General features: G+C 38.6%; 1 protein-coding gene across 3 annotated transcripts in view; it reads right to left on the bottom strand.

Moving 5' to 3' along the window:
* Positions 1-21,149, bottom strand: part of LOC111159002 (golgin A4) — a 129,297-nt gene that overhangs the window by 25,838 nt on the left and 82,310 nt on the right. For all 3 annotated transcript variants that reach the window (XM_022521363.1, XM_022521364.1, XM_022521365.1), the window contains 3 exons: positions 16,111-20,342; positions 14,820-14,941; positions 14,319-14,449 (listed from right to left, as the gene is read on the bottom strand). In XM_022521363.1, the coding sequence (XP_022377071.1) occupies positions 14,319-14,449; positions 14,820-14,941; positions 16,111-20,342 (4,485 nt within the window). The remainder of the gene's footprint in view (positions 1-14,318; positions 14,450-14,819; positions 14,942-16,110; positions 20,343-21,149) is intronic.

Below are 21,149 nucleotides of genomic sequence, written 5' to 3'. Positions count from 1 at the left end.
CAACTATGCTCAAACACCTTCCTTCATGTCCCACTTTTAACACCAAGGCCGCTATTCCCGCCATACTACTGTCCCCTCCCCAACTCTGTCCCCACCCCATAAAGTCCATTAAGCAGTTTCTTCTCCCTTAAGCTAGGGTTCCCAGGCTTGACCATCAGGTATGTAACAGTGTGGTGACAGAACTTGAACACAAAGCCTGTGAGTTAAGGACTCTGCCCTTTTCTACATTAGGATTCGATTTCCAGAAAATATCCATTAATACAAAGTAGGAGATACTGTTAGGCACAGCACTGATCAACCAGCCCTCAACTTACTGATCACAAGACATTGTGGAGGTTTTTCTCAACCCTTCAGATAAGCTGTGTAAATCAGGAAATGATTCTTTGTCCTGGCTCAGCAAACCTGAACATCTATACATCTGTCCCCAAACCACACCAGTGGTTCTTTAAGGTAAAATGTTCAACTAAACTCTATTTTTGGGGGGGGGGGGGAAACCATTGTGTAATGTATTAAAAACCATGTAATCTCTCCATTTGCCCTGAACTTTGCAAAAAAAAAAAAAAAACCAAAAAACAGACAAGCCTGCAAAAGTATACGTGACTTATTGGTCCAAAAATCCTACTTAGAAAATTTGGTATACAAATCATCTCTCTCTTCTGTTTTGACTGCCCTAGTAAAGGCTATTGCCCATTCTACATTTCTTCATTTATCTTAGTAACTGCCATGATTTATTATACAGAGCAATCCAGACCTCTTCTTGCTCTTATAAATCTTGTAATAACCTTTGTGCTAAAAGAACATTTGGAATTAGAATATTGATCAGATTGAGTAATGAAGACAGGACAAGTGTTTGCTGAGTAAGAGACTGAACAGGAAAAACAGCAACAAATGAGTATCTGATTTAACAGATGCTGACTTGACAGAACCAAGAAACATGATCCTCAAAAAACAAATAGAGAGAGGCCCAATGACATAAAATAAGGCAATGAACCGTTAGGACACTTGGAAAATATACTTTGAAATACCACTGGTCATGAAACTTAGACCAACTGAAAAAGAACAAACTCTTTCTGGCAACATAAGCAAAGCAAAGATGTCTAGTAACCAGCCTCCTTAGACATCTCCCCACTGAGGCTCACTTGGAGCCATCTCCCTGCTGAGGCTCATTTGTACCCGGCCTCTATTCCTAAAACACCATCAACCACAAACTCTTGTAAATATGTTACTACCCAAAGTCTTGGTTTACAGTTTTCAGTCTACCATGGAATATCCTGTGTGGATGTCTTGTTAATGTGGTTTAGGCACCTTTGAAAGAATCACCTCTACAGCTACATATTCAACTAGGCCCAGATTTTATATTATTTTATTTTATTCTATTTTATTTTATTTTATCCTATTTTCTTTTCTTTCTCTCTCTCTCTCTCTTTCTTTCTGATTGATTGACTGATTGATTGGTGAAAGAGCCAGGGGTGGAGGGCAGGGGGCAGAAGGAGAAAGAGAATCTTAAGCAGACTCCATACTGAGCAGGGAGGCAGACATGAGGTTCAATCTCACAACCCTGGGATCATGACCCAAACCAAAATCAAGAGGCAGATACTTAACCAAACTGAACCACCTGGTGCCCTTGGGCCCAGATTTTAACTGACAGTTAGCTATATCTGGCATTTCCTTTGACAGTTGTGGGATACCATCTAAATCAAGCCTGCTAAGAATTAGGAAAAAAATCCCTTCTTCATTACTTCTAATTTAAGAAACACTTTTGTAAATTCCTTTGTTGTTCTTCTTGGAGGAGAAAAAAAAAAAACAGTATTGTTTACTTCAACGTAAAAACAATAAGGAAAACCAGTTAACTTGAATGTTAATGCACATGCATAGAAATCATGTTTGAAAAACTAGTTATTATGCCAAAGCCAAATCACTAAAATACAGTCAATGTCAAAGGAAACCAGTTTTGTATCTAATGTAGCAAGCTACTTCCTCCCAGTGGGACTGCTCTGAGTTGGGACCAGGCTATTACTTAAACTCACTTACATGAGTACTCAGCTCTTCCTTTAAGATGTCATCACTCCCTCTTCCCAACTGGATTCTTCCCTGCCCCACCACATGTCACCTCCCTCAAATTTACCAGTGCTTAGTATGTGCCAAGTATATGGCTAGGTCTTCAAGACTCGAGATGAGTAACAAAATCCCTGCCTGCCAGATGCTTACAGTCTAGGGGAAAGGACATACACATTAATATTTCCCTACACACACATGTGTATGTGACAAAAATTCACATTATAAGTGAAGTAATGAATACAGATGAGTACCAAAGAACTTAGGTGCAATTAATATTTAAAGGGTTCTAAAAAAAACTATATGTTAAAACAATATGATACAGAAAAGAATATTCAAAATGCAAATTTTTGAGTAGAAAAGTGAAAAAGTAGAACACGTTTCATTTTTGTTTCTGTTTAGCAATATCATGAAAGAAACTAATCATTGATTTCTGGTTCAAGGTGGCAATACTTCTGAACTCACCTCCTCCCATGGACACATTGAGTCTAAATATGGAACAATTTCCTCTTAAAAATAAAAAACAAAAAAGCCTGGCTGAGTGACAGCTACACATCAGGCAAATGAGAGAAAAAAACCACAATGAAGTGGGTAGGAAATGCTGACACAACCTTGTCATAAATCCCATCCCCAGCATGACAACCAACAACTGAGAGGAACCTCAAAACCCAGAATTTCTCTCTGAGGACCGAAGGGTTGGAAAGCCACATTGAGTATCCCAACTTTTAAGATATATATACTTGAAAGCAAGCCCCCCAGATATTTAACTTTGAAAGCCAAAAGGTTCACATCTTGAGACCCACAAAACACTAATCAGATCACTAATCTGAGAAGCCACTCTTTTTTTTTTAAGATTTTATTTATTTATATGATAAACAGAGATCACAAGTAGGCAAAGAGGCTGGCAGAGAGACAGAAGGGGGAAGCAGGCTCCCTGCTGAGCAGAGAGCCCGATGTGGGGCTCGATCCCAAAACCCTGGGATCATGACCTGAGCCGAAGGCAGAGGACTTAATCTACTGAGCCACCCAGGCACCCCCTGAGAAGCCACTCTTAAAGGGTTCCTGTGCCTGATTCAACCACACCAGGGCCCACTGAAGAGGTGGCCAACTACATCCAGACTTCAAGTGAAGGAGACTCACCTGCTTCTATTAAAGCATTGGTCTGAAGAGGAGACATCTAATTTAACATACACACCTAGGAGCCTGCCCTCTCTGGGGACACAGACTGGCGGGTGCCATTTTGCACGCTCCTTTTGACATGTTCCAGAGCACTAGTATCTCCCAGAAGGGAGCTTTTACAGGCATCTGGTGCCCTGATTTTTGCAGTTGCCACCTAGGGGGACACCTCTTAATCACATGGCTCTGGAGGTCAGGGGAGCTTGTGTTCCTAGACCCATGAGACTGTAATTAATAATATCACCCAGAAAGGAGCTCAAATCTCCATCTGCTGCCCCAATTTTTATAGCTGCTGCCAGGGAACACAGCTATACTGGCTCTGGTGGACAGTGCCCAAGGATCCCATAGGGCTGTAACCAACAGAGAAAAAGTTCTTAAATAGCTAACCACCCCCAAGGGCACAGCAAGAGACACAGGAGTTCAAACTTTGTGTGAAGGAGACCTATTGGTTAATCATCATGACTGGCCTAAGGGGAAGGCTGCTACTTAAACATGCACCTAAATGCAGAATGTAATCCTTTCCTCAAGCCGTCTTTGAGCTCACCCTCTGCCATACTCCAGAGCACCAGTGTCTCCTGGAGGGGAACTTTACCTGTGTTCCGTGTCCTGATTTTTGCCACTTACTGCCCAGGAGACACCCCTTGATCACCTGGCCTTGGTGGCCAAGACAGCTTGCATTCCTGGATCCCACAGGACTATGGCAATTGGAGAGAGGGTTCTTGGCAGACTACCAACCCCTGGAGTACTACATAGACAGTGGATTGAAGTGTAACTTCACCCCCAATCTTTCCGTAAAGGAGGCCTCTTTGCTTGTCTTGGAACTTGGCCTGAGGGGCAGGCTTCAGGTTTGGCACAAATTTTGTGGCCTGTGGAGCTGCTCTCAGGGAACAAAGGCAGTGGATGCCACCATGGTGCTCTCCCTTCCTCTGCCTTGCTCTAGCTTGCCAGTATCACCCAGAAAAGAGCTCACACTTTCATTTGGAACCCTGATTTTTGTGATCCCCATTCAAGGTACACCTCCAGATTCCCTGCCTCTGGTGGCCTGCAGGGCGTACACTAGCTTGCAATCCCACAAGACTATATACGTTTGCATATTTTTAAAATCTGATGCCTGAGGGTCTGGCTTCCAATCAGCATGAATCTAGGTGCTGAGATCCTTCCTTCTGAACTACTGACAGGTAGGTAGCACAACCTCAACTACTGAGAACTATTCTAAACATAATACGATGCTTGGACAAGCATAAAGGTTTAAGAGACAACCAAAAGCTGAGGCAGGGTTGAACAACAAGGCTTATCTCCTACATGAGGCTAACCCTTCAAGACTGAGAGAGGTGGCTGTTGCATCTACTGTATAATCACTTATAAAGCTAGATGGAAGTTAGACAAAAGTAGTAAAAATAATTATGATTACAATAATGAATTAAGGAGTACACAAGATAGGGGTGACTGGGTGGCTTAGCCGGTTAAGTGGTTGCCTTCAGCTCAGGTCATGATCCCAGGGTCCTGGGACCGAGCCCCACATCAGGCTCCCTTGCTTAGTGGGAAGCCTGCTTCTCCCTCTCCCACTCCCCCAGCTTGTATTCCCTCTCTCACTGTCTATCAAATAAATAAATCTTTAAAAAAAATATTTAAAATGTCAAGGAGTGATTATAATGTTGAGCTTTACAACGGGATCAAACTTAAACTGTTATCAACTTAAAACAGACTGTTATAAGTTGTTCTATGTAAGCCCCATGGTAACCACAAAGCAAAAACTATAATAAATACACAAAAGATAAAGATAAGCACACTACCAAAGAATATCATCAAAATATAAAGAAAACAGGGAAAAAAGAATCGAACAGAAAGGAACTACAAAAACAGCCAGAAAACAATGAACAAAATGGCAACAAGCACATATTTATCAGTAACTACTTTAAATGTAAATGGACTAAATTTTCCAATCAAGAGATTCAGAATGGCTAAATAAGTTAAAAACAATACCCATCTATATGCCACCTGCAAGAGACTCACTTAGATGTAAGGACACACACTGCAAGTAAAAGGATGAAAAAAGATATTCCATGCAAATGGAAACAAACAAACAAAAAAGCCAGGGTAGCAATACTTTTATCAAAGTAAGACTTCAAAACAAAGACAGTAAAATAAGAGACAAAGAAGGATATTACATAATGATAAAGGGGTCAACCCAATAAAAAAAGACAAAACATTTAAAAATATTTATGCACCCAACATACGAGCACCTAAATACATAAAGTAAATATTAACAGACCTAAAAGGAATAACAGACAGCAATACAATAATAATAAGGGACTCTAAACGCTACTCACATCAATGGATAGATCACCCAGGCAGAAAATCAGTAAGGAAACAATGGCCTTAAATGACATCTTAGACCAAATGAACTTAACAGAAATATACAGAACATTTCATGCAAAGCAACAGAATACACATACTTCTCAAGTGCACACAGAATATTTTCCAACACAGATCATATATTAGGCTACAAAACAAGTCTTAATAGAGTTAGGAGACTGAAATCATATCAAGCATCTTTTCCAACGACAACAATATGAAACTAGAAATTAACTACACAAAGAAAACTGGAAGGCACAGATAGCACCAGGAATAGAGTCAACAATACTATAATAGCATTGTATGTTGATAGATAGTAGCTACACTATGGTGGATGTAGCATAACATATAGAGAAGCTGAATCACTATGGTGTATACCTGAAACTAATGTAACATTGTGTCAACTGTATGCAAACAAAATTTTTAAAAACCTCACCCCTCCCCACACACAAAGAAAACTGGAGAATTCACAAATATGTGGAGATTAAACAACATGCTACTGAACAACCAATGGGTCAAAACAGAAATCAAAAGAAAAATTTTAAAGATCTGGAGACAAATAAAAATGGAAATAGAATATGCTAAAATTTATAGGATGCAGCAAAAGCAGTTCTAAGAGGGAAGTTCATAGCAATAAATGCCTATTTCAAGAAATGTGAAAATTCTCAAATAAACAACCTGAGTTTACACATACCCCAAGGAACTAGAAAATGAATGAATGAAGTCCAATGTTAGCAGAAGAAAGGAAGTAACAGATTAGAACTGAAATAAATGATATAAAGATTAAAAACTCAATGGAAAATTGATCAATGAAACTAAGAGCTGGTTCCCTAAAAAGATACACAAAATTGACAAATCTTTATCTAGACTCACTGAGAAATAAATAAAAAGGATTCAAATAAATGATATCAGAAATCAAAAGGAAGTTATAACTGATAGCACAGAAATACAAGAATCATAAGACACTACAATGAAAAACTATTAACAAATTGGAGAACCCAGCAGAAACATTCCTAAAAACATTCAACCTACAAACACTAAATCATGATGAAGTAGAAAATCTGAACAGACCAATTACTGGTAATGAGATTTAATCAGTAATCAAAAACCTCCCAATAAACAAAAGTCCAGGACCAGACAGCTTCACTTTGAATATACTGCACATTCAAAGAAAAATGCCAACCTTTCTTAAACTCTTCCAAAAACAGAAGGAACTATTCCCAACTCCTTTTAAAAGGCCAGCATCACCCTGACACCAAAACCAGACAAAGATACCACACACATATGCAAAAATAACACGCCATACTCTAATAAACATAAACAGAAAAATTCTCAACAAGGTATAGCAGACCAAATTGAATAATACATTAAAAGGATCATACGCCATGATCAAATGGGATTTATTTCAGGGATTAAGGATGTTTCAACATTTGTAGGTCAGTCAATGTGATACACACTAACAAAATGAAGGATAGAAATCATATGATTATCTCAATACATGCCAAAAAAGCATTTGACAAAATTCAATAACAATTTATAATAAAAACTCTCAACAAAGTGGGTACAGAGGAACGTAACTCAACAGAGAAAAGGCCAAATATGACAAGCCCACAGCAAACATCATACTTGCTGAAACCTTTTCTTCTAAGATCAGGAACAAGACACGGATGCCCACTCTAACCACTTTTATTTTTATTTATTTTTTTTTATATATTTTTTAAAGATTTTATTTATTTATTTGACAGAGAGATCACAAGCAGAGAGGCAGGCAGAGAGAGGAGGAAGCAGGCTCCCTGCTGAGCAGAGAGCCTGATGCGGGGCTCGATCCCAGGACCCTGAGATCATGACCCGAGCCGAAGGCAGCGGCTTAACCCACTGAGCCACCCAGGCGCCCCTCTAACCACTTTTATTCAACATAAAATTGGAAATCCCAGCCAGAGCAATTAGGCAAGAAAAATAAATAAAAGGCATCCAAACTGGGAAGAAGGAAAGAAAGCAGTAAAATAGTCACTATCTGCAGAGTACATATTATATATAGAAAATCCTAAAGACTCCATCAAAAACTTGTTAGAACCAATAAAATAATAAGTTGTAGGATAAAAGGCAATATACAAAAATCTACTGCATTCCTATATACAAATAAATAAACTATCAGAAATTTAAGAAAACAATCCCACTCACAATTGCATCAAAAATAATAAAATACTGGGGCAGGTGCCTGGTGGCTCAGTCGGTTAAGCATCCAACTCTTGGTTTTGGCTCAGGTCATGATCTCAGGGTCATGAAACTGAGCACCCCATCAGGTTCCATGCTCAGTGAGTCTGCCTGGGATTCTCTTTCTCTCTTTCCGGCCCTCCCCCTGTTTGTGCACTCTCTCTCTCAACTGAATAAATAAATCTTTAAAAAATAAAGGAATACTTAAGAATAAATTTAACCAAGGAGGTGTAAGACATGTACTCTGAAAACTATGAGACATTGATGAAAGAAATTGAAAAATACATAATAAATGTAAAGAGACTCTGTGCTTATGGACTGGTAGAATTAATACTGTCACATGTCCATCCTACCCAAAGCAATCTACAAATTCAAGATAATCCCTATCAAAATGCCAAGGGCATTTTTCACAGAACTAGACAAATAATTCTAAAATTTGTAAGGAACTGCAAAAGAACCCAAATAACCAAAGCAATCATGAGAAAGAAGAACAAAGCTGGAGGACTCCCTGACTTCAAACTATTTTTGCAAAGGTATAGTAATTAAAACAGTATGGTATTGGTATAAAAACAGACATGAAGATCAATGGAACAGGATAAAGCCCAGAAATAAATCCATGCATATATGGTCAATTACGTTACAACAAAGGAGCCAGGAACATATAATGGGGTAAAGGATAGTCTCTTCATTTAACTGTGCACAGAAAACTGGACAGCCACATACAAAAGAATGAAACTGGACTACCATCACACACCATACACAAATTAACTTAAAATGGGGTGCCTGGGTGGCTCAGTCATTTAAGCATCTGCCTATGATTCAGGTCATGATCCTGGGTCCTGAGATCAAGCCCCACATCACAGAGGGCTCCCTGCTCCACAGGGAGTCTCCTTCTACCTCCCCACTTCCTTTCACCCTGCTTGTGCTCTCTCTCAAATAAAATCTTTTTAAAAAAAGGATTAAAAATCTGAATGTAAGATGTAAAACCATAAAACTCCTCAAAGAAAACAAAGGCTATAAGCTCTTTGACAAAGGTGTGGCAATGGTTTTGAATCTGACACCAAAACCTAAATAAACAAGTGGCACTCCAACAAACTAAAAAGCTTCTTGATAGCAAAGGAAACCATTAACAAACTGGAAAGGCAACCTATTAAATGAGAGAAAATATTTGATCTGGTATTTTGGTAAGGGCTGATATTTGATAAAGGGCTAATATATAAAAAATTCATACAACTCAACAGCAAAAAGAAAAAAATCGTATTAAAAAATGGGCAGAAGGGGGTGCCTGGGTGGCTCAGTGGGTTAGAGCCTCTGACTTTGGATCAGGTCATGATCCTGGGGTCCTGGGATTGGGCACCACATCTGGCTCTCTGCTCGGCGGGGGGCCTGCTTCCTCCTCTCTCTCTCTGCCTGCCTCCATGCCTGCTTGTGATCTCTGTCTGTCAAACAGATAAATAAAATCTTTAAAAAAAAAAAATGGGCAGAAGACCTAAATAAACATTTTCCCAAAGACACACAGATGGCGAACAGGTCCATAAAAGGATGCTCTATATCATTACTTACCAGAAAAATGCAAATCAAGAACATAATGAGACAATCTCCTCACAGCTGTTAAAAGGACTATTATTTTTAAAAAAACAAAAATTGAAATAATGAGTGCTGATAAAGATGTGGAGAAAAGGGAACCTTTGTGCACTGTTCGTGGGAATGTAAATTGGTACAGCCACTACGGAAAACAGTGTGGAAGTTCCTCAAAACATTAAAAATAGAACTACCATATGATCCAGCAATTCCACTTCTGGGTATTTATCCAAAGAAACAACAACACTAACTCAAAAAGATATAGGTACCCAATGTTCACTGTAGCACTATTTATAATAAAAAGCCAATATATGGGAACAACTTAAGTGTCCATCAGTAGATGAACGGATAAAGAAATTATCATACACACACACAAATGAATGGATAAAGAAACTGTTACACATATACACAGAGAAATATCATTCAGCCATAAAAAAGAATGAAACTTTGCTATTTGTGACAACATGGATGGATTTCAAGGGCATTACGCTGAATGAAAGAAGTGAGAGAGAAAAACAAACACCGTAATGATCTCACTTATATGTGGAATCTAAAAATAAGTAAGTAAAATTTAAAAATCAAACTCACAGATACAGAGAACAGATTGGTGGCTGCCAGAGGTAGGGCACGGGGAGGTGTGAGAAATGGATGAACTGTTTTTGTTTGGGTTTTATTTACTTAAATAAATTGAATTTTTTTAAAAAGAAAAGAATGGGGCACCTGGGTGGCTTGGTTAAGTATCCAACTCGTGACTTTGGCCCAGGTCATGATTCTCAGGGTCATGGCAGTAAGTACCGTGTCAGACTCCACTCTAAGCGCACAGTCTGCTTGAAATTCTCTCTCTCTCTCTGCTCCTCCCCCTGCTCATGCACACTCACTCTCTTTCTCAAATAAATAAATAAAATCTTTTAAAAAGAAAAGAGAAAAGAAGAATGGTTACCTGTGGAGAAAAAAGGGGCAAGATGTAGAATACAGAAAACAGGAATGGGTTTTCATTACAGAACATTCTCTATACTTTTTAATATTATTTTGATCTTTAAATTGTATGAAAAGATTTTATTCAAAGATTGTTTTCTAAATAAAAGTTAAACTGAAATCTTATTTTTTAAAGCCCAAATTTGAGAAATGGTAATAACTTAACTTACTAATTCACAAAGCTTGAGAGAGTGCTCTTTAGGCACACAGAAAAGCATGACCAAAGGTAAAATAGGATGAAGAACAAGCTGAAGTTGAATTCGTCTAGCACCAAATGAACTGGAGGAGGTATCACTGGGACAACGGGAAGCTGAAGGTATTTAAGAGAAGTGGTATGATCACATTCTCATTTCAAGACAGAAAATACCTCTGACAAGAAGAGATGGATACTTTAGGGGAAAAGCCAGCAGCAAAGCCATCAGCTGGATAATATAAAAGACCAGACCAAATGGAAGACTGGCAGTCAGAGAGTGGCAGTGACAGTCAGACAGTGGCAACAGCAGCTGCGCTGAGAGGAGAGGAACATGCAGTATGACTCAATGAAAACTATGTTCTAAAGAGTCTACTCTATGTTGGCTATTGTGTTGGAGGTATACAATTAAACAGATACAGATGATTTCTCTGCCTAGTAAATCAGGGAAGACAAACAGATTTCATGCCTAATAGGTGTGGGGATGCATATGTGTGAGGGGCTGAGAAAGACAGAAGGTATGAATCAAGGATGACAAAAGTCACCAGTATCTTCAAATGGAGGAAGTAGTGAGAATGTTACCTAGGACAGTAAAGGCAGGAAAATGAAAATGTCTCTGTGTTCTACTATGCTGCTATTAACAAATCACAGAATTGTTTTAAAGGATGACAAAAACACAACACTCTACAATGTCATCATTCAGACACATCATCTGATAATAGCTTTTCAGAGGGGGAAAATACACCACTGCATAAAACATACAAACCCCACAGGAAACTCAAAGTCTCGAAATTTTTAAATGGGAGAATGGTAGAGAATATCTCAGAATCAAAGGAATATAGCATTTGCTAAGAATTGCTATAGTATCTCTTTTAGTAACACTGGTACCTTTTTTTTTTTTTTTTAAAGTAGGCTCCATGTCTAGCATGGAGCCCATTGTGGGCTCAAGCTCACGACCCTGAGATCAAAACCTGAGCTGACATGGAGTTGGACACTTAATTGACTGAGCGACCCCGGCACTTTGGTAGTATCTGTACTTTTATTTTTTTTTAAGATTTTTATTTCTTTCTTTATTTGACAGAGAGAGAGAGATCACAAGTAGGCAGAGAGGCAGGCAGAGAGAGAGGGGGAAGCAGGCTCCCTGCTGAGCAGAGAGCCGGATGTGGGGCTCGATCCCAGGACCCTGGGATCATGACCTGAGCTGAAGGCAGAGGCTTAACCCACTGACTGAGCCATCCAGGTGCCCCATATCTGTACCTTTAAAAAGAAATTCTTCAAGACAGAGTTTTTATTTGGAGTGTTCTGATAGGAACTGCCTATTTATCAAAGTCAGACCTAGACCTGGCAGTTAAAAGTCTGAGGCCACACCGTCTAATAGAGTAGCCATAAGCCATCCTAGAACTATGGTTATGAGCACAGTTAGCTAATCCACACTGATACGGGCTGCAAACATAAAACCATACCGAAACTTAAAGAAATAATCCATATGTAATTTTTATATTGACCACATACTGAAATGATAATATTTTGGATATCATGCGTTAACATATTACTATTAGGGCGCCTGGGTGGCTCAGTGGGTTAAGCCTCTGCCTTCGGCTCAGGTCATGATCTCAGGGTCCTGGGATCGAGTCCCGCATCGGGCTCTCTGCTCCGCAGGGAGCCTGCTTCCCTCTCTCTCTCTCTCTCTCTGCCTGCTTCTCTGCCTACTTGTGATCTCTGTCTGTCAAATAAATAAATAAAATCTTTAAAAAAAAAAACATATTACTATTAAAATTAAGTTCATGTACTAAGTCAGAGAAAGACAAATACCAAATGATTTCACTCATATGTGGAATTTAAGAAACAAATGAGCAAAGTGGGGAGGGGGAGAAGGAAAGAGAAAGAAACCAAGAAACAGACTCTTAACTATAGAGAACAAACTGCTAGGTTACCAGAGGGGATGGGTGAAATAGGGGATGGGGATGAAGGGGTGCACTATCTGCGATGAGTACTGGTGTTGTAGAGAAGTGTTGAATCACTATATTGTACACCTGAAACTAGAATTACACTGCATGTTAACTAACTGGAATTTGAATAAAAACTTTTTAAAAAATGAAATTCACCTGTCTTTTTCTTAATGATACTAGAAAATGTTAAATTACATATATGGCTCAAATTTGTGAACTGTACTCTATTTCTAATGGACAGTGCTGGTCTGAGGCACAGGAAGGCATTTTGGAGAAGAGGCCACCCAACTCCTTCCCTCACCCTCCAATTCCTGTCTCCAAGCCAGAAACTCAGAGGATCATTCCTTTAATATCCCTAATATACACCCAATTTTCAAGGCGGAACCATATCACAGGTTAACGTTCTTATCTGCCTCCCTGTTTCCGTATCTGTCTATCTATAGAGGTCTGTCATGACCTTGGAAAGTCTTTTGTCTGCTACTCCACACATCCAGAGAAAGAGAAGTAGTTCACAAGAGGGAACATTCTAGCTTTGGCACAGTTCGTCCCCTGCAAAGGAAGCTCCCTGATTTACTTATCCATGATAAATAACTACTACCTTCCCCAGGTTCCTTTCTTAGAGAGAAGTCTTTATAATTATATGAAGCTAATGAAGGGTCAGTGCTCTCCCACTCACTGTGAAGTTTTAGGTAAATCACTTAACTATGCTGAACTGGCTTTGCCTTTGGCAAAAAAAAAAAAAAAAAAAAGAAAGAAAGAAAGAAAGAGAGAGAGAGACTAAACTAACTTTAATGTATCTTCCAATTCCAACATTCTCTAATCATTTAAGGAATAACGGTTGTTTTAAAGCTCCACACACATACAATCTACGGAAGTATAAGAAAATATAAGTAAAATTATTCAAACCTTTTCATAATAAGATCTAAAGCTCAAAAATTATACAAAGGTGGCATTTCTATGCATGTGTCTTATCCTGGAATTCTGGCCTTTTCAATTACATTTAAGATAATTATTATTAGACCCTGTTCCTGGCTCAGACTTCTATTGCTGCCATAGTCTGTTGAGGCATGATTCTCTGATTCATGTATTCTTAATCATCAAATGCTTCCTGGCATATAGTGAAATAAGGCTTGGAGTAACTAAAGAATCTGCATCCCAACATAGCATACTTCACGCTGTTTTACATTTGAAAATTTTCTGGAGTCCAAAATACTCACTGGCATTCACGGCTTATCTTGAGACACACAAAAATGGCAATGGTAATCCACCACTAGTAGAGTAAACAAAAGTTTCACTAAATATAAAAGATTTGGCTGGTGCATTCCATTTTTCCCTGTCTTTTTGTCTTTTAAGAGCAACAAAAACTGTAAAAATTGGGTTGGGATGGAGTAAAGTTAACTGGCCTTCCTGGAAAGAACCCAGCTAGGTGGCCACGTTCAACACATTAACTATCCCACTGCTTAGACTTCACCCAACCACAGGTTCCCAATTCTTAGTCTGGTTCTCTTACAATTTAGTCTGACTGAGAGAAAGACGAGAAGAGAATCCATTCTTCCCCTTAGTAACTCACTATTGCTTCGATACCTGCCAAGTAGACTGAACTGCTGGGGTAGCAGAATCTGATCAGGAAACTATGATCCTGGCAGAAATTAATCAGACTCCTTATAAATATGCATAGAGTGCAAATATTAAATTTGGATAATATTGAGCCAAAACAAAAACCCTCTACATTATAAAAGCAGGAAAATCTGACAGCCCAATCTTTGGCACCACCATGAAATCCAGCACAGATAATTTTAAAAAAGGGAAATAAAATAAGGTACATCAAGGATTTCTTCATATCTTTTGGCTGTTCTTTGTAAATCATCTTCCTTCTCTGCAATTTTTTTATATAACTGATTTGTCTCTTCCTGATGGCTTTCCAAAAGTTCAGCTTCCACTTCCTGGGCTTTATCTAATAAATAAAAAAAAGGACACATACAAGAACATACATTAGGCAACCATTAGTATCTGTATCACAATTTCAGTTCCAAATTAAATTTGATAAAAATCAATTGGTCATATGTACCCTCTCACAGAGCAGAAATGTCTTTATAAGGCAATTAATTAGCTTATGTTTCAGGTTCTTTCACTCGCTCCTCCTCTCCTAAAGGCAAGCTACCACCAGGCAAGCACAGGTTCCTATTAGAAAAATTTCTTAGACAGGAATCATTTTTTTCTCCAGTTTAATTACTTTAAGCACTTAGCACTGCGTGAAAACAATAAGTTTAAAGTATAAATAGTCTCTGCTGATTCTGACTTGTTCTTTACTGAATTTGACTCACCAATGGTTTCTTTTATGGTCATTTCCAGCTCCTGTTCCTTTTGTGCCAGCTGTGTATGGAACTCCCTCATCAGCTGTTTTAATGTAGAATTGTGCTTCAACTCAAGATCTTCCTGCTCCTGTCTGTGTAACGAAAATATAAAGAGCTAACTGTTGTCAAACACAAAACAAGACGCACAGTTACCTAGTCTTCACAACAGTGCATGTAAGATCTCACTGGTTTAAAAACATGTTTAAGGGTGTATACGTGTGTATGTGTGCATCCAGGCACAGAAAACTTCTGGGAAGATACAGAAACTAGGATTTTCTCTATATACTCATCCTGGGGACTTGAGAATTCTTCTTTTCCACTTAAAATTTTCATCATACACATCTATCTTATGTAACAATAACACTAACACTAAAAATAGTACAATGAAAAGAAAGTAATTACTGGGATACATACATAATAAGCATAATCATATATTGCAAGAAAGTTCCCCCCCCTAAACGGACGTGAAAGAACACTGCCTCTTGCCTTAAATTGTTTTATATATATATTTTTATTTCTTATATTTCTTCTAAGCATTTAACTTAATTTATGTTTCATAGTTTGGGCAGGCGAAATTTCAGTATATCAGGCACAATAAAAGGGACTTAACTATAAGGTCTTAAAAATATTCATGCTGGGGGCACCTGGGTGGCTCAGTGGGTTAAAGCCTCCGCCTTCAGCTCAGGTCATGGTTTCAGGGTCCTAGGATCGAGCCCCGCATCGGGCTCTCTGCTCAGCGGGGAGCCTGCTTTCCCCTCTCTCTCTGCCTGCCTCTCTGCCTACTTGTGATCTCTGTCTGTCAAATAAATAAATAAAATCTTTAAAAAAAAAATTCATGCTGGGGCGCCTGGGTGGCTTAGTTGGTTAAGCATCAGACTTTATTTTGTTTTTAAAGATATTATTTATTTATTTGAGAGAGAGAGAGTAAGAGAGCACACGTGCAGGGTGAGGGACAGGCAGACTCTGCACCGAGCACATAGCCCAATGTGGAGCTCGACCCTGAGATCATGACCTGAGCCAAAATGAAGAGTCAAAGGCTTAACTGACTGAGCCACCCAGGCACCCCAAAGGTCCAACTCTTGATTTCGGCTCAGGTTACAATCTCAGGGTCGTGAGATTGAGCCCCACACTGGGCTCCCATGGATCCTGCTTAAAATTCTCTTTCCTTCTCTTCTCCCCCACCTTCCCGCCAACCACCGCTCTTACTCTTTCTCTCTCTCAAATAAATAAATACAATAAATATTCATGCTGAAAAACTTACTTGATTTTTTCTTCCATTTCTTGTTCATATTCTTTCTTCATGATATCCAATTCTTGCTGATGCTCCTTCCGCAGCATTCGAAGATCTTTCTGTAACTTAACAATCTCCTTGCCCAGCTTCTGCTTCTCTTGCTCTGCCCCTGCTAATTTAAATTCCAGGTCATTGTGCTCTGCCTCCATGTTACCAGGCAATCTGGGTTGTAGCGCATGTGATTTGGACTTTTCTTCACCACTTTCTTCCAAAGCTTCTGTGGGTTTATTTTTTCCATCCATCTGTTGTTGTAAAGCCTGTAATTTTTCAAATTTTGAGGTCAACTCTTCCATTTCAACTCTATGCCCTTCCCTCTCTCTTACTAAGCAGGAATCCAGCTCTTTTATCTTTTGCTCCAAGATCTGACAGGCTAGTTCCTTCTCCTGGAGTGCTTTCTGGACATCATCAACCACATTTTCCAAGTTTTGCTTTGCCCCTATGTTATTTTTACCTCCCTCTTCTTCCACATGCTGGGATGCTATCAAGGAATATTTCTTGCTTTTTTCTTCAAGCTCTTCCTGAAGATGATTTATCGTAACTTGATCCTCATGCTGCTTTGCTTCTGCGTGTTCTATCTTTATTAAGAGCTCCTGGTATCTGCACTGCATTTCAGAATGAGAAGATACCATCTCTTCTTTTTCCTGCTCTAGCCTCTGCAACAGCTTTTCTTTTTCCATTAGACTTCTCTGTAAAGCACTGATTTTGTCATCGTATGCCTTCTGCACACAGCCCTTGGGATCCACGTTTTGCTCAGCACAGGATGCCACATGTTCTGCCGATCTGGGTATAACTGATGCTTCTGACTGTGGTGGGCCTTTAAGTTTTTCTTCCAAGACCTGAATTTCTCTCTCCTTCTCCTGCAATTTTGTGTTTAGTTCACCCAGATGGCCTTCTGTGTCTTTTTTATATTGCTGTTCCTTCTCTTCCATTTGAGATAGCAACTGCTTCTTGATGGCAGCAATTTTTTGTTCAGCTTTTTTCTTCAGTTCTGCTAATTTTGCAGCACTTTCTAACTCAAGCCTATCTTCCAGTGCCTTCAACTCCTCTTCTTTGCCCTTCATACCTGAATTTGCATGTTCCAATTCTTTCTTCTTGGCCTCAAGTTCAGATTTCATGGAAGACACTTGCTTTTCAAGTCTTGAGACTTTTTCTTCAGCTTCTTTAATCCTGTTGTCCTTTTCTTCTCCTAACTCTTGAATGTGCTGAAGTTTCTGAAGCATTTCTTTCTGTTCAGTGTCCTTTTGTTGATTGTAATTGTTAAGAGTTTCATTTAAGGATTCAATTTCAGTTGTTTTCTGAGTAAGATGCTCCTCTAATTCCACAATTCTTGTCATTTGAGTTTTTAACTCTGTCTCTAAATTACACTCCTTTTTCTCCAGCTTGCTCTTCTTATCTTCCATTTCACCCTTTAAACATACCAACCTCTCATTCTGCTGATCAAGGTCCTCCTTCAATCCATGTATCTGCTCATCCTTTTCGTTGGCCTCCTTTGCTTTTAACTCAAGCTGCATCTGCAAGTCTTTAATAGTACTTTGATACTGTACGAATTTTGACTGTGCTTTCTTCTTCCATTCTGAGAATTTGTTGGACAAGTGCTCTACCTGTTCAAGAGCAGAGATCTTCTCTTTACTCAGAGTTTCAACTTTCAAAGATAAATCTTGCACCTGACCCAGTAATTCACATTGTTGTTCATCGTATCGCTTACTTAGTGATGAAATGGCTGCTTCTTTCTCAGTTAGGCTGATGCTGTTCTGAAGCTGAGTGTTTAAATCAGTTAGTTGTTTACTAAGACTGCTGATCTCAGATTTCTTTTCTTTAAGCTCTTCTTTCATCAGGGTGACAGCATTGATGTTCTCTGATAACTCTTTCTTTAACTGTGTGATACAAGACTCCTTTTCAGAGGCAGCCTGTTGCTGGTTGCCGCCTTCCTTCTGTAAGGCTTCTTTCTCCATTACAAGCCCTTCAATATCAGTCTTCATGCTCTTAATCTGATTTTCTTTTTCTTCTAATTGATGGGTAGCCTGTTGAAAAGAACTGTTTAGTGTATTCTGCTCTTCTCTTAGCTGTCTAAGCTGTGCTTCTAATTCAGAAGCTTTGCAAGTTTTAATTACTAGTGCCTCCTTAACTTTTGTTGTGTGGTGCTGACAGTGGGAAATTCTAGAGAGTATGGCATTAATTTTACAACTACTAATGTTGATTAGCTCATTTGTTTTAGCTTGCAACAAGGCTTCAGTTTTCTTAGAGTAAATATCCAGCTGAACTGCTAGTTCCTCAGACAGTTTTCTGAATTCCAAGCTTTTGTCTTCTAGGTTTTTCTCATTTCTTTCATGGGAAGACTTCAAACTCTGGACTTCCTCATCTGTGGTTTTCAATTTGTCAGTCAACTCAGAAACCTTCAGCTTATCTTTTTCTGCCAGCATCTCCAGTTCAATTATATGCTCTTGAAGAGAACTATTTTCCTTCAGAGAATGATTCAAATCAACCTCCAGCTTTTCCAGTTGTGCTTTCAGTTTAGTTTCATTTTGTGAGAGAGAGTTCATATGAGCAGACTTCTCTTGTATCTGTTCCCATAATTCCCTTAGTACTGTGTCCTGCTTAATGCCTTCTTCTTTCAGCCATGTTAGTTCCTTGTTCATCTCTTCCTTTTCACACCCACTTTGGAGTATCTTTTGCTTCAGTTCTGCTACCTCTTGCTCTTTTTCCTGTAATTGGAGTTCATGTTTTTCCTGAAGTTCTTCAGCTTGCTGATTAAGTTTCTTTTCCCAGACCAAAACAACATCACTGAGTTCTCGTCTATGTACCTCAGTGAGACTTTCTATTTGCTCCTTTTGGTTTGTTTCCAGTCTTGACACTGCATCACTGATCCTAGCAGAGTTAGCTTGTGCCATTTCCACAATTTTGGCATTGAACTGTTTTTCTTTCTCACTAAGCTCTAGAACCGTATTTTCAAGCTCTTTTTTAAGTTTGGCTTCCTGATCCACTAGTTTTTTCTTTAATGTTTCTTGCATCTCCTTTGCTTTCTGCTTAATTTTTTCCATCTTTTTTTCTTGATTTTTTAATTTGGTTTCATATTCCTCATGTAAAACACTAAAACTGTCTTCCTTGGCTGATAATTTCTGTTTGAGTGTTTCAATTTCTTTGCTCTGTCCTTCTCTCATTTGTAAAATTACATTTTCCTTTTCTATCAAGCTCTGCTTTGTCTGTGCCTGTTCTGTATTAGTATCTCTAAGTTGGGACTCATAGTGTTGGGTTAAAGCCTGTAGTTTTTCCTCCATTTCACTTTTCTGGTTTTCCAGTTGCTGCCTTAAGTCCTGCACCTGGATTTTGTGAGTGTCTAACTCAGCACAAACATCTTTCTTTTGTGTTTCAACTTCAGCTACCTGTTTAGTAAGAAGAATTCTCTCTGTTTCTAAGTCCAACAATTTCTGCTGCAATTGAGCCAAGTGCTCCTCAGATGCTCTGGCCTGCTCATGTGTAGTACTCTGCTGTGATTGAAAAAGAGCCAGCTTAGCAGATGCCTGCCGGAGTTCTTCTTCAGACCTTTTAACATCTGCCTCTAAGTTTTCCACACGAGCCTGATGCTCTTTCAAATGCTTGTCCTTTTCCTTCAGAAGAAGCCCAAGTTGATTAATTTCATCTTTCAATGCCTTCTCAGTTCTCTGGATAGATATCTCTTGTTCTTTAATGATACTCTCGACTTGCTGCTGGTGATGGCTTTTCTGTTCATCTAGCTTGGCCTCTAGCTCCTGCTTTACTTTATCTGCTTGATCCTTTAGTACAGAAAGTTCCTCTTCTAGCTTCTCCCGGGTTTTTAATACTTCTGACAGTTCAGAAGACAATGATTCCAGTTCTGTTTGCTTCACATCAAGCTTTTCTAAAGTCTTTTCATTCATCTCTTCTATGTGGGCCTGGAAAAGACTCTCTTTATCTTTCAACAATGTTTCTTTTTCTTGTTCATGCTTTTCTCGAAGTTTTTCCATTTCAGTCTGATGCTGTTGCTTTAAGACTTGGAGTTTTTCAGTCCAAAGGGCATCCTGCTGATGCTGCAAGCTTTCCAATTCTGCTTTGTGTTTTTCAACCATGATTGTAATTTCTTTATTGTGCTTATTTTTTTCAGCTTCCAAATGAACAGCTAAATCTTCTGATTGATTTTTGCTTTCTTGCAAGCTTTTTTCCAAAGAACTTTCCAATTCAAGAATTCTCTGTTAATAAAAACAGATGTATTTTTATTAAAGTACAGACTTGCTTATTAGCAAAAATATACATGACATAACGTCTATACCTGTTTAAGGAGTAAAACTTAGAAAAATTACTCTATATATCATGCCAAACACTAGAAAGCACAAAGAATCTGTGCTCAATTCCTAAAGGAATCATGTAACAAAGAAAAGATTCTATTTTAACACAACTTAAAATTTCAGATTCTTTTTACCTACTTGGGTAACTATTTCAATCACACATATTTTCAAGAATATTCTGAATGGATAGTCAAAAAGAAAGAAATCCTAAAATAGATAATAATAAATATTGGTAGGAAGATGGGTTTTTTTCCTGCGTGTTTTTTAAGGCCCATTAACAGTATCCTATTACCTTCATAACTTGATTTTGGAAGATAAATAATTATCTGGTTTTTCCACTGCAAAAATGATTATTTAGAAGATTTTTTGCAAAAAGAAGCTACTTATACAAATTTTACCAAAGATTACTGTTTGCTCATGAAAATGTCAATCTTGACTCTAAAGGAAAAAGAACTAAGTAAGGCAGAGCCACATAACATCAGAACTGAAAAGGTCCTAAGGAATTACCAAATTCAATTTCTCCATATGACAGGTGAAGAAATTAAGGTACAATTAATTTACAAAGCTAGCAAGTGGAAAAATCTAGGCCTCCGGAGTATCCTATCCATTCCCCTTCATCATGCCACCTTACATAAATGTTAGATATGGGAAACTAAAGTACAGTTTAGAACTATGGGAAAGAAGTGTGGTTCGTTCACCATATAAACCAAA

The sequence above is a fragment of the Enhydra lutris genome, unplaced genomic scaffold (genome assembly GCF_002288905.1).
Source record: "Enhydra lutris kenyoni isolate GAN:26980312 unplaced genomic scaffold, ASM228890v2 scaffoldscaffold66, whole genome shotgun sequence".
NCBI lineage: Eukaryota > Metazoa > Chordata > Mammalia > Carnivora > Mustelidae > Enhydra > Enhydra lutris.
The sequence above is the reverse complement of the archived record's forward strand: the minus strand, read 5'-3'. Positions and strand labels throughout refer to the sequence as shown.